This window comes from Pseudophryne corroboree, chromosome 4 (assembly GCF_028390025.1).
Source record: "Pseudophryne corroboree isolate aPseCor3 chromosome 4, aPseCor3.hap2, whole genome shotgun sequence".
Lineage (NCBI taxonomy): Eukaryota > Metazoa > Chordata > Amphibia > Anura > Myobatrachidae > Pseudophryne > Pseudophryne corroboree.
This window is the reverse complement of record NC_086447.1, coordinates 255230392-255243470: the sequence shown is the minus strand read 5'-3', so window position 1 is coordinate 255243470 and position 13079 is coordinate 255230392. Positions and strand designations below refer to the sequence as shown.

The following is a 13079-nucleotide window of genomic DNA, read 5'->3' as shown; positions in this document are numbered from 1 at the left end:
GAACCAGCCTATTGTGGTGCCGGCGGCTACTAGTGAATTGGAGGACTCCAAGTTGCTAGACGTTGTCAGGGCCCTGAAAATATGTTTCCAGGACGGCTGGAGTCAGGAAAACTGACTCGTTGTTTATCCTGTATGCACCCAACAAGCTGGGTGCTCCTGCTTCTAAGCAGTCTATTGCTCGCTGGATTTGTAGTACAATTCAGCTTGCACATTCTGTGGCAGGCATACCACAGCCAAAATCTGTAAATGCCCATTCCACAAGGAAGGTGGGCTCATCTTGGGCGGCTGCCCGAGGGGTCTCGACTTTACAACTTTGCCGAGCAGCTACTTGGTCAGGGGCAAACACGTTTGCAAAATTCTACAAATTTGATACCCTGGCTGAGGAGGACCTGGAGTTCTCTCATTCGGTGCTACAGAGTCATCCGCACTCTCCCGCCCGTTTGGGAGCTTTGGTATAATCCCCATGGTCCTTACGGAGTTCCCAGCATCCACTAGGACGTTAGAGAAAATAAGAATTTACTCACCGGTAATTCTATTTCTCGTAGTCCGTAATGGATGCTGGGCGCCCATCCCAAGTGCGGATTGTCTGCAATACTTGTACATAGTTACTGTTAACTAAAGGGTTATTGTTGAGCCATCTGTTGAGAGGCTCAGTTGTTTTCATACTGTCAAACTGGATATAGTATCACGAGTTGTACGGTGTGATTGGTGTGGCTGGTAAGAGTCTTACCCGGGATTCTAAATCCTTCCTTATTATGTCTGCTCGTCCGGGCACGGTGTCCTAACTGAGGCTTGGAGGAGGGTCATAGTGGGAGGAGCCAGTGCACACCAGGTAGTCATAAATCTTTCTAGAGTGCCCAGCCTCCTTCGGAGCCCGCTATTCCCCATGGTCCTTACGGAGTTCCCAGCATCCACTACGGACTACGAGAAATAGAATTACCGGTGAATAAATTCTTATTATTAAATACTTTGCTTTTTATATACAGTAGTTGAATGTGCTGACAACAAAATCACACAAAAATTATCAATGGAAATCAAATTTTTTAACCCATGGAGGTCTGGATTTGGAGTGACCCTCAAAATTAAAGTGGAAAAAGGCTGATCCAACTTTGATGTAATGTCCTTAAAACAAGTCAAAATGAGGCTCAGTAGTGTGTGTGGCCTCCACGTGCCTGAATGACCTCCCTACAATGCCTGGGCATGCTCCTGATGAGGTGGCGGATGGTCTCCTGAGGGATCTCCTCCCAGACCTGGACTAAAGCATCCGCCAACTCCTGGACAGTCTGTGGTGCAACGTAGCGTTAGTGGATGGAGCGAGACATGATGTCCCAGATGTGCTCAATTGGATTCAGGTCTGGGGAATGGGCGGGCGAGTCCATACCATCAATGCCTTCGTCTTGCAGGAACTGCTGACACACTGCAGCCACATGAGGTCTAGCATTGTCTTGCATTAGGAGGAACCCAGGGCCAACCGCACCAGCATATGGTCTCACAAGGGGTCTGAGGATCTCATCTCAGTACCTAATGGCAGTCAGGCTACCTCTTGCAAGCACATGGAGGGCTGTGCGGCCCCCCAAAGAAATGCCACCCCACACCATTACTGACCCACTGCCAAACCGGTCATGCTGGAGGATGTTGCAGGCAGCAGAACGTTCTCCTCGGCGTCTCCAGACTCTGTCACATGTGCTCAGTGAGAACCTGCTTTCATCTGTGAAGTGCACAGGGCGTCAGTGGCGAATTTGCCAATCTTGGTGTTCTCTGGCAAATGCCAAACGTCCTGCACGGTGTTGGGCTGTAAGCACAACCCCCACCTGTGGACGTCGGGCCCTCATACCACCCTCATGGAGTCTGTTTCTGATCGTTTGAGTAGACACATGCACATTTGTGGCTTGCTGGAGTTCATTTTGCAGGGCTCTGGCAGTGCTCCTGCTGTTCCTCCTTGCACAAAGGCGGAGGTAGCGGTCCTGCTGCTGGGTGGTTGCCCTCCTACGGCCTCCTCCACGTCTCCTGATGTACTGGCCTGTCTCCTGGTAGCGCCTCCATGCTCTGGACACTACGCTGACAGAAACACAAACCTTCTTGCCACAGCTCGCATTGATGTGCTATCCTGGATGAGCTGCACTAGCTGAGCCACTTGTGTGGGTTGTAGGGAGGTCATACAGGCACGTGGAGGCCACACACACTACTGAGCCTCATTTTGACTTGTTTTAAGGACATTACATCAAAGTTGGATCAGCATGTAGTGTGTTTTTCCACTTTAATTTTGAGGGTGACTCCAAATCCAGACCTCCATGGGTTAATAAATTTGATTTCCATTGATAATTTTTGTGTGATTTTGTTGTTAGTACATTCAACTATGTAAAGAACAAAGTATTTAATAAGAATATTTCATTCATTCAGATCTAGGATGTGTTATTTTAGTGTTCCCTTTATTTTTTGAGCAGTGTATATATATATATATATATATATATATATATATATATATAATATATACACAAAGGCACCGATTCCGTGGGTGCTCCCGGGCCCAAGCACTCACGGACATCGAGGAGCACCCGCGGAACCATCCACCCACTAAAGCTAGCCCCCGCCGCATCCCCCGCAGCTCCCGCATTCGATTGAGATGCGCAGCTGGCTGTGGAAGGGCTTCCGTACATTACTGTGTAAAAAAGACCTACCAAAAATGGCCACCAACAAGGAGGAGACAAACGCTATAGGTCACATTTGACCTCTAGTGCTCGTCTCCCCGACGGCGGGCATTTTAAGTATTTTTTTACATGCAATGTACGGAAAACCTTCCGCAGCCCCCAGCGCGTCTCAATCCACTGCGGGGGCTGAGCGCACGGGGGGGAGACGGGTACTGTATACTGTATATGTAGGTGTGTCTGTGATCTATGTGTGTGTGTTTTATGAGTTTGTGTGTGTTATATATTTGTCTTTGTGTGTGTTTGTATGTGTTCTGTGTGTGTGTACATGTATGTGTTCTATGTAATGTGTATGAAACTCACCCACCACCCCTCCCCTACAAAACCTGCATTTACTCCTAACAATCATGTACAGAAACCCCCCAGGAATATCCTGCATTTGCCCCTGGGCTAGCAGCACAGTATACTTAGTGATGCCCGCCTGCACCCACCCTCCCATACTTTGCTGGCAATGTGCAGGAGATCCCTGGAAACACGCATTAAGCCCCTGGCAATGCACATGAAACCCCTGGCAACACGCAGGAGACCCCTAACAATGCGCATGAAACCCCTGGCAATGTGCTGGAGACCCCTGGCAACGCGCAGGAGCCCCCAGCGAGCATGGAACCCAGAGCATGAAACCCCTGACAACAGGCAGGTAATTTAAAAGTAATCAGAAGCATCATTTGTAAGGGGCGTTAATGTGTGTGGGGCATAAAATGGTGTCAGGGCCATAACTGTGTGTGGCATAATTTGTAATTGACGTTACAGTGTGTGGCATATTGCGTAATGGGCATTACAGTGTGTGGAATAATGTGTAATGGGCATTACAGTGTGTGGCATAATGTGTAATAGACATTACGGTGTGTGGCATATTGCGTAATGGGCATTACAATGTGTGGCATATTGTGTAATGGGCATTACGGTGTGTGGCATAATACTGTGTGTTGCATAATGTGTAATGGGCATTACGGTGTGTGGCATAATGTGTAATAGACATTACGGTGTGTGGCTATTGCGTAATGGGCATTACGGTGTGTGGCATAATGAGTAATGGGTATTACTGTGTGTTGCATAATGTGTAATGGGCATTAACCACTGCCACAGCCGCCCGTTCATTCACGCTCCTGTCGAGCACCCACCAGCAAAAACATAAATCGGCACCTATGTATATAGATACATAGGCGAATAAGGATTCCTTATTGCTGCAAATTGTGGTGATAAGGAATCATAATTTTTGGGGGCATAACACATAAATTAATAAATATGCCCCCATCACTAATATGGGTGTAGTATGGTATGCCAGCTGCCGGGATCCCGGCGCACAGCATAACGGCGCCGGTATCCCGACCGCCGGCATACCGACAGCGTGGCGCGCGCAAATGAGCCCCTTGCGGGCACGGTGGTGCGCTACACGTGCCACGCTATCTATTCTCCCTCCAGGGGGGCCGTGGACCCCCAAGAGGGAGAAACGGTGTCGGTATGCCGGCTATCGGGATTCCGGCACCGGTATACTGTGCACCGGGACCCCGACAGCCGGCAAACTGAAGATCACCCCACTAATATGCTCTATTCCTCCCTGCTGTCCTCCATGGACTGAACAGTAGGACTGGCCAACCTAACTTTTTATATGCAGGTCAAAACATATTTGCCCTTAGGTGCCAGTTTATGGCGGGCACTGGGCTCTGCAACGTCTCTTATATTCAACTCACTGATTTCTCTGTCAAGTAGCTTGACTGGCTAAACTATTACATATTAGGGGATAAGCAAAGTATATGTTGCACTTGGGAACTGCGTTCCACAGCTCCACTACTGGTCACCTACCCTCCCTTGCCTGTGTTACCTGACGGGGAAAGGGGGGGGGGGTGTGTAAATGATGTTACCCTAGACTGTTCCCTTGATGTCTACATGGTAATGCAGGTAATGCAAAGACAGCAGATTTTGTTTATGATTAAAATGTAAGCCCTTTGAAAGTTATACTAAATTGTATGGTTTTATTTATAGGACATAAGAAAACTTCTGTTTGGAAATGCATTTCAAACATTCAACTATGAATGGAAAAAATCCTTTTTCAAGTTCAGAGATGCCTTTTCAGACCTGGCTTATGCATTGGAAGCAGAAAAGGTAATCATCAAAGAACATAAGACTATATCAATAGACCCCCTATGCAGTAAGATGGCAGGCCTACAGTGTATGCCAATTATTACGCTATAACATAGCTGCACACAGTGGTGTAGTTGAACCATGTCTCCCAACATTTCCAATTTATGAATACTTGTCTATGTCATGATGAGGATGTGGCCATGCCCACTGAATGAGACCATACATCGCTGGTGCATGTGCGTCTCACAGTGGGTCATGGCACATTTGGGGCAGCCCCCCCTATTCCCCTCCAAACACGTTTTCATGCAGAGCAGTGGAGAAGGAAGGTATGGTTAAACCCCCCCAGCCACTGTGAAAAACGTCCCCAGAAAATCTACTATAACTTCTAAGAAGATATTACTGGTGCTTCTAGGGTGGAAGTAGAGGGAAAGGAACAAGCAGCTCCAGGTACCCCACAATACACACAGGGGTCACATAGTTTTGTGTTTTGCTGGATACTCTGGAAAATGCACAAGGTGAAAACAGTAAATGGATCATAACAAATCCAGCTTCAGTACCACTTCAGGTCCAAACTTTTCATTAATTTAATACTTTGCGTTTTTCTCTGTAAAACACTGCTCAGTTCCATTTGTGTGTCACATGAGTAAGGGAATGTCTTTATTACATGGTTTTCTAGGCTTCAAGTGTTTTTTTTTATTGCATTGTGTACTTTGCTCATATAAATAATACCATCCTGTAATATGACATCTCTTTTCTGCACTTCAGTGCAAAACTATTTACAATCATCACTTCACAAGTGACCACCTGTGTCCTCCAACCAACCGTTGTAGTAAACTTTTGAACCTCTGCACATTACAACATTACAAGGGCCCCATACACTAAGACGACATGACGTTCCGTCATGTCGTCTAGGATTTCCCCTCAATCTCCCAGCAGCCTCCCGAGCGGCAGAATAGTAAAAGATACATCGTATGCTGTCCTTTTGCGTACAATGTATCTTTTACTAGCCCATCCATTCCTGCGGGATCCAACATATCACGAGTGCAGCACTCGTGATATGTCGGATGTAGGGTGATCAGATCCGATGCACATCGGATCGGATCGGCTGTAAAGCACAACGAAAATGCCCAATTTCACCCAATATATCGGCCCGAATGCCCGAATTGGGCTGAAATCGGGCATTATCGTTCTAGTGTATGGGGCCCTTTAGTCCATGCACTTCTCCATAGAAACCGGTGTATTTCACAATAATATTCACTGATGCATGTTTGAAACATAAGCAAAGATTTCTGCACCTCTATGAATGAACTTTTCCCACGAGTGACGTATACAGATGCTATACTAAACTGAGTGGTAGAGGATAAGAAAAAAGAGGGTGCAATAATAAGCCATAGAATACTGTAGTTTATGCTTACTTTGATTTTTTTTTTTTATTAACTGATCTATTAAATTTCTTTGGGGAAGAGTTTAGATTGATTGTTAATTTCTCTAGTAGGAAGTATAACACCTTAATGCTGCTTATAGAGGGTAAAATGACACTTAGTATGACTTGAGCTGTCAGATTTGTGGCCGGTGATGCCATGCACAGGTGACATATTGGACAGATCCAGCTGCTAATAACTCAACTTCAGAGACAGATCACATTGACACAAAGTTAGTGTGTTACTGTGGATCAATGGAATAAGTACTGACAAGATGAGCCTAATGGATTTTAGCCACTGCCGATTGACTACTAATTGATATTAATCATACAGAATGTTCACCAGTAAGGTTGGCTGGCTTGCACCCACTCATAAAGCAAGAAGGATTCAATTTATCATCCAAACTGGAATCCAAAATTATATCTGTGTTTAGGTAGATTCTAGTAGTGTTCACCACTGTTATCATTTTGACTATATCCGGTGCAGTCCTTAAAGAACTCCTAAGACAGACATCTTTCTCTACTGTCTGTGAAGCTCCAGGAGGTGGGCATACAGACATTCTATACTCAGCAGCTCATTCTGGTGGGTGGACTGGTAGTTGAGTACACACATCCTACAGTTGTACACTTACAAACCACCCAGTATTGATAATAATGCCTGGGATGGGCTGCCATTAAGATGCAAGGATTCTGGCTGCTGGTGCCAGAAGGTGGACGGTTGGAAAGATATAGGGCCTGATTCTGACCGCTTTAGTATTTTCTGCTGTAGTCACATCTGCGACTTTGTGCTAATGCTAGTATCAACGCACATCTGATTGTGCATGATGTGACACGCCCACTTGAGCATCTGAAGATGCTATAATACTGCTTGGTGCATCTCTAGACTCCACCATTTGTTGCATCATCTAAACTTGCATCAGCTCTATGGCAGGTGCAGATTTTTTAAGTATGTCCTCCACTGTGAGCAATTAAGTATATACGTGGAGCTGATTCAGCCCCGATTTGTTCGCAATTGACCAATGTTTACGGGATTGCGCTTGTGCCAGTGCTGCAGTGCATGCATGTCTCATGATGATGCTGCGGCTCCGGTCGCTGTGCCCTATTAGCTGTAGACTGATTGACAAGCTGCAGGTGCATTCCAGAAAATGGAGGCATGTCGGACCCAGTTAACGGACATACCAAACCATTAACTGCATCTTTGGATGCAGGTTCACTGGTCCAAGCAGCATCATTTTGTCGGACATCCTGTGTAGCCTTAAGGGTTACTCAGAGGTCTGATGCTGCGACTGATGGTCACGATGTTGTCCCAATGCTGTGTCTTCATAAGCAGCCAGTGGCTAGTGAAGCCGGCAGTGGGCAACCGGTGGCATTTGCATATTGTCACTGTATACATAGATGCAGCGCCAACATTTATGCCCATCTCTGAATCAGCCCCTGTATATGCAACCAGTTCAGCGACACAACGCCATACTCTCATAACACGCTCATAAGACAGACCATTTACGTGCATCCGAAGAGCTACCTCCCAGGAACACCTTGCACATTTCTAGGACATTTCTGATACTGTGCGTCTCAATGCCAAGTATATGTGTGATGTGTGTGTGTGTGTGTGTGTGTGTGTGTGTGTGTGTGTGTGTGTGTGTGTGTGTGTGTGTGTAATATATATATATATATATATATAAAATTATATAAATAAACTGAGTTTCCTTAAAGGGTGGAGCAAGATCCATTCAGCTGGTGGTGCAGGCACACATCATTAAGTACCTGTTGTTTCAGAAGAAGGAATGTGACCACGGCTCTTTAAGCAGGTAAGAGATATGGGATGGTAGAGAGTGGAAAGTCGTCCATAATTGCATAGTGCGCACAGACCTAAATGTGTATATTCTCCTGTATGCAGCTAGGCTGCTCCCTATCTGTACATTTCATTTCATACCCATCATCATCATCATTGCACACTTACACCAGCCCTATTCTTGGTGGAATAATTCTGCACAAATCAGTCTACATGCCATATTTGGGTTTCGCCTATGTGGGAACAACCCTCCCTCCCCCCCCCCCCCCCCCCAGGGGAGGATCCTGAAGAAAATGATAGGGGGGCACCATGGTAGGGGCAAGTACATTTGCGTGCGGCTTCGGTGCATGTGAGGTGGCGCTTCTTATACAATGCCCACAGTTGTAGCGCTCATTATGCAATGTCCACTGTACTGGTAGTGCCCCTTATATAGACCCCATAGTAGTGGTGCCCCTTATGCAATGCCCGTATTGCCCCCAGTAGTAATGTTGCCTGTAGTAATGCCCCCAGTCATTTAGCGCCCTAGTAGTTATGCCCCCAGTGGTAATGCCCCTGCAGTTATGACCCCAGTAGTTTACCCCCCCCCTTTAGTTTAGCCTCGCAGTGGTAATGCCCCCAATAGTTTGCCTGCTTGTAGTTTAGCCCCTGTAGTAATGCCCCCCTGTAGTTTGCACCATTGTAGTTTAGCCCCTGTAGTTCTGCCCCCCTTGTAGTTTAGCCCCCATTAGTTTGGCCCCAGTAGATGCCCCCCAGTAATAATGTCCCCCAGTAGCTGCCCCCCAGTAATAATGTCCTCCAGTAGTTTGCCCCCAGTAGTAATGCCCCTTAGGAGTTTGCCCCCAATAGATGACCCCCCAGTAGTAATGCCCCCAGTAGATGCTCCCCAGTAATAATGCCCCCATTTGTAATACACCCAGTAGATGCCACCAGTAATAATATCCCCCAGTAGTTTGCCCCCAGTAGATGCCCCCCAGTAAAAATGTCCCCAGTAGCTGCCCCCAGTAGTAATGCCTCCAATAGATGACCCCCCAGTAGTAATACCCCCAGTAGATGCCCCCCAGTAATAATGCCCCCAGTAGTTTGCCCCAGTTGTAATGCCCCCCCCAGTAGTAATGCCCCTTGTTGATGCCCCCCCCCAGTAGTAATGTCCCCCCGTAGTTTGCACCCAGTAGCTGCCCCCGCTGCACTAAGGAAGAAAAAAATTAAATCATACTTACCGAGCCCCGTTCCCGCTTCCAGACCGCTGCAGTACTCCTCTCTTGGCGTCCTCTCCTCAGCACTATGAGAGAGACGTCATGACTGACATCTCTCCCATAGCGCACGCCACACAGTGACAGTACTGAGCTCCTGCCTCCGGCTTTCGGTGAGGAGAGACGGGCGCCCGCTGGTAACACAATCTCAGCGGGCGCCCATCATCTCCCTGTGCGGCGCCGGGGACGGAGGCCACAAATGACAGGGGGGGCACGGGCCCGAGTGCCCCCCCCCCCCTCTGGATCCGCCACTGCCCCCCCCCCTCCTTCCCGTTACATCAAAGTTAAACTCATTCAGTCACAAGTGAAGATGCAGTCGATTTATATAAGGCTGTGCATTGCACTTGCTTGTGTATACTCTGCTCCAGAGCAGACGCAGTATGAATACACTCAAGAAACATCCGTCAAACTACTGTAACTTGTGTACAACTCTACAGTATCAGCCACAGAGTAGGCAAAGATATATACATATGAACATACATCCCACTGTTCTTCATCCCTAGACTGTTTCAGCTTGTTTGGCTTCGTTAATACAGGAAACATTATTGTAATGAATCAGTAAGGGGGCACTGGCTGAAGAATAGCAATATTTTTGGAGATTACTTTGTCTCATAAAACAAATTATATAAAAAAAAGTAATTTTCATGAAAAACATAACATTATGATATATATTGTGGGTGTTTCTTTATTAAAATGGAAATGTATTTGAAATAACACAAGCTGTGCAAAACAACAATATTTTCCTACATTAATTATTCCTGATCATAACATTTCTCTTATTGGTCTTTAAAATGTGTGTTTTAATATAAAAAAGAAAAAACACTTGCAGTGCATCACAAACATATACACTTTCTTTTTGTTTGAGCAGTAAATCTAGAGCCAAAATATAGAGTGCTGGCTGTGGCACCTCCGCATGACAAGTAAGGAGCGATTGTATCATATCAGGACTGTAATTCGGGAAAAAGCGTTTTGCAATATTACAAATAATGTTTCATTTAGTGTGGTTATGTTCTTGTGGGTTTTTTCAGGAATGTTTATTACATGGTCTGATAACTGGAAAACCATTCATTTAATAGATGATGAGTTAAGGCAGTGGTTCCCAAACTTTTTTGAATCACGGCGCTCTAGAGTATCAGAATTGTTTTCACGGCACCCCTATGCCAAAACTTTTTTATTGAGCGATTTAGAATAAATATTAAATGAAGTAAATTGTGTTTATATGTCATCCTTAGGTTCTGTTGTGTGGTGTGGGACAGGATTTGCTTCTGTTTGTCCACATATTGTCTGATTGGCAGCCACCAGCACTGGTTTTGCCTATTACACTGATCATAAATAATTTAACTTTGTCCTGGACCACCAATCCAAGGCACCCCTTCAAGTGTCCTGAGGCACCCCAGGGTGCCTAGGCACACAGTTTGGGAACCACTGAGTTAAGGAAAGGATACTGTCCTCTGCAAGAATAAAGTGGTTTACATGACTGTAATTATACAATACAAATAACACGTATGGAGACCGTAATGCAATTCTTGAGTAGAAGATTAACATATATAGCATTATAGTATAGTATATAACATTCAACAATGACATTTAATTACAGGTTTCAATGGAAGAATCAACAATAACATTGGTGACAATGGTAGACTCAACAATGGTGTCATATCAACAGTGAAAATTAGAAGCAGGTTGAACATGTCACTATGTAATATTAGAATATAAAGTTAATAATAGAGACATATACTAAGTTCCTTTATAATAAGAGTGCCGGCAAATTTGTCTCTCACTTGAGGAAATGATGACAACAACAATAATGATCAATAGTAAGAAGATACTGATAAGGTTAGTAGCCCCAACACTAGTAATGAGCACCAATGTGTGTAGAAGATGAGGAAGGGAAGGAAGAGTAGTGGCAGGGGGTATCCGGTCTTTAGGTCGACCACACTTAGGTCGACAGTCATTAGGTCGACCACTATTGGTCGACATGATGCATTAGGTCGACATGATCTATAGGTCGATGTGGCCACTAGGTCGACCTGGAAAAATGTCGACATGGAAAAAGGTTGACATGAGTTTTTCACATTTTTGTTTTTCATTTTTTGAACTTTTTCATACTTTACGATCCACGTGAACTGCAATTGGGGATAGTAACCTTGCCCAAAGCACGGCGAGTGAAGCAAGCCATGCGAGGGGACACGGTGCACTAATTGGGGTTCCCAGTCACTTTACCAAGAAAACGGCACCATTTTTTAAAAAAACAATGTCAACCTTTTTCCATGTCGACCTTGCTCATGTCGATCTAATGACCATGTCAATCTATTTCAGGTGTCGACCTAGTCACTGTCGGTCAATAGTGGTCAACCTAAGTGTGGTTGACCCTATGATCCACACCCCTGGCAGGGTTAGTGGAAGGCCAGTACTTCAGATGCACTGGTGCTCAGGTCCCTGCGTGGGGCAGTACAGTGCTGTATGTAACAAGGCTCTCACAGTTGCTGTGGCTACTGACCAGTTATGAAAACCTTCTGAAAACCTAGTAGGCTTTTGAAACACAAATCAAAGGTGGATGCAGGTAACAGGAAAGAATGTAACAAAATCAGGAAATATTTTCTACATTCCTGGGACAAATCTTCCCTGAATCCCATATATGTCCCTAAATCATTAATATTTTCATTTCTTTTAGTTTAGCAGAATTAAGCCAAAAACAACAAGAAAGAGCCCTGGCAGCATCTCTTGCCTATATTCTTTGGACAGCAGGAGAAATGAAGAGAGCTACAATTTGCCTCATCACCAGTGATTCATATTTCACAGAGAGCCCTGACTACAAAACCGATAATTTTACAGAAAAGGTATGTATATATAACTGCTCCCATAACGCACATTCTCCAATGCTGCATAGTGCACGACAAATAAACAGTGCATACACTGTATTTTTTATGTTATGCCCTAAGCACAAGTATAACTCACAAGTGGTGAGAGAATGGCTGACCCTGACCAATTGGGTGCCCTAGGTAAGATTTAAGCTGGTACCCCTTCCATACCAAGCCCACAAGCCTACTGCCCAACTGCCTGCCAATTACCTAACTCCCGACACTATGGTGGTCTAGAATGGAAATGGAGATTTTCCCACTGGGACCAACCCACTCTTCCGACCTTAGGGCCTAATTCAGATCTGATCGCAGCAGCAAATTTGTTAGCCAATGGGCAAAACCAAGTTCACTGCAGGGGGAGGGGGGGCAGATGTAACATGTGCAGAGAGAGAGAGAGATTTGGGTGGGGTGTGTTCAAACTGAAATCTAATTGCAGTGTAAAAAGAAAGCAGCCAGTATTTACCCTGCACAGAAACAATATAACTCACCCAAAATATATCTCTCTCTGCACATGCTATATCTGCCCCCACTGCAGTGTACATAGGGGGTCTTTCCGAGTTGATCGCTCGCTGACGATTTTCACAGCGCAGCATTCAGGTAAAAAAAAAGCAAAATTGTGCATGCGTATGCACCGCAATGCGCAAGCGCGTCATACAGGTACAAAAAGGATTGATGCTTGGCGTTGGATTTAGTAAAGATTCCATTCGCACAGCCGAATGCAAGGTGATTGACAGAAAGAGGGTGTTTATTGGTGTCAACTGACCGTTTTCTGGGAGTGTTTGGAAAAATGCAGGGGTGTCCAGGTGTTTGCAGGGCGGGTGTCTGACATCAATTCTGGCACCAAAAAGACTGAAGTGATCGCAAGGGCTGAGTAAGTCCAGAGCTACTCTGAAACTGCATAAAATGTTTTTGCAGCGCTCGGCTGCAAAGGCGTACGCACACTTGCAAAGTGAAAATACACTCCCCCGT

The 13079-nt window shown here is 45.5% G+C and overlaps 1 protein-coding gene across 4 annotated transcripts in view; it reads left to right on the top strand.

Annotated features, from left to right (window-relative positions):
- MINDY4B (MINDY family member 4B) overlaps positions 1–13079 on the top strand; it is a 162797-nt gene that overhangs the window by 96169 nt on the left and 53549 nt on the right. For all 4 annotated transcript variants that reach the window (XM_063916052.1, XM_063916049.1, XM_063916050.1 and 1 more), the window contains 3 exons: positions 4689–4808; positions 7921–8015; positions 11924–12089. In XM_063916052.1, coding sequence (XP_063772122.1) covers positions 4689–4808; positions 7921–8015; positions 11924–12089 — 381 coding nt within the window. The remainder of the gene's footprint in view (positions 1–4688; positions 4809–7920; positions 8016–11923; positions 12090–13079) is intronic.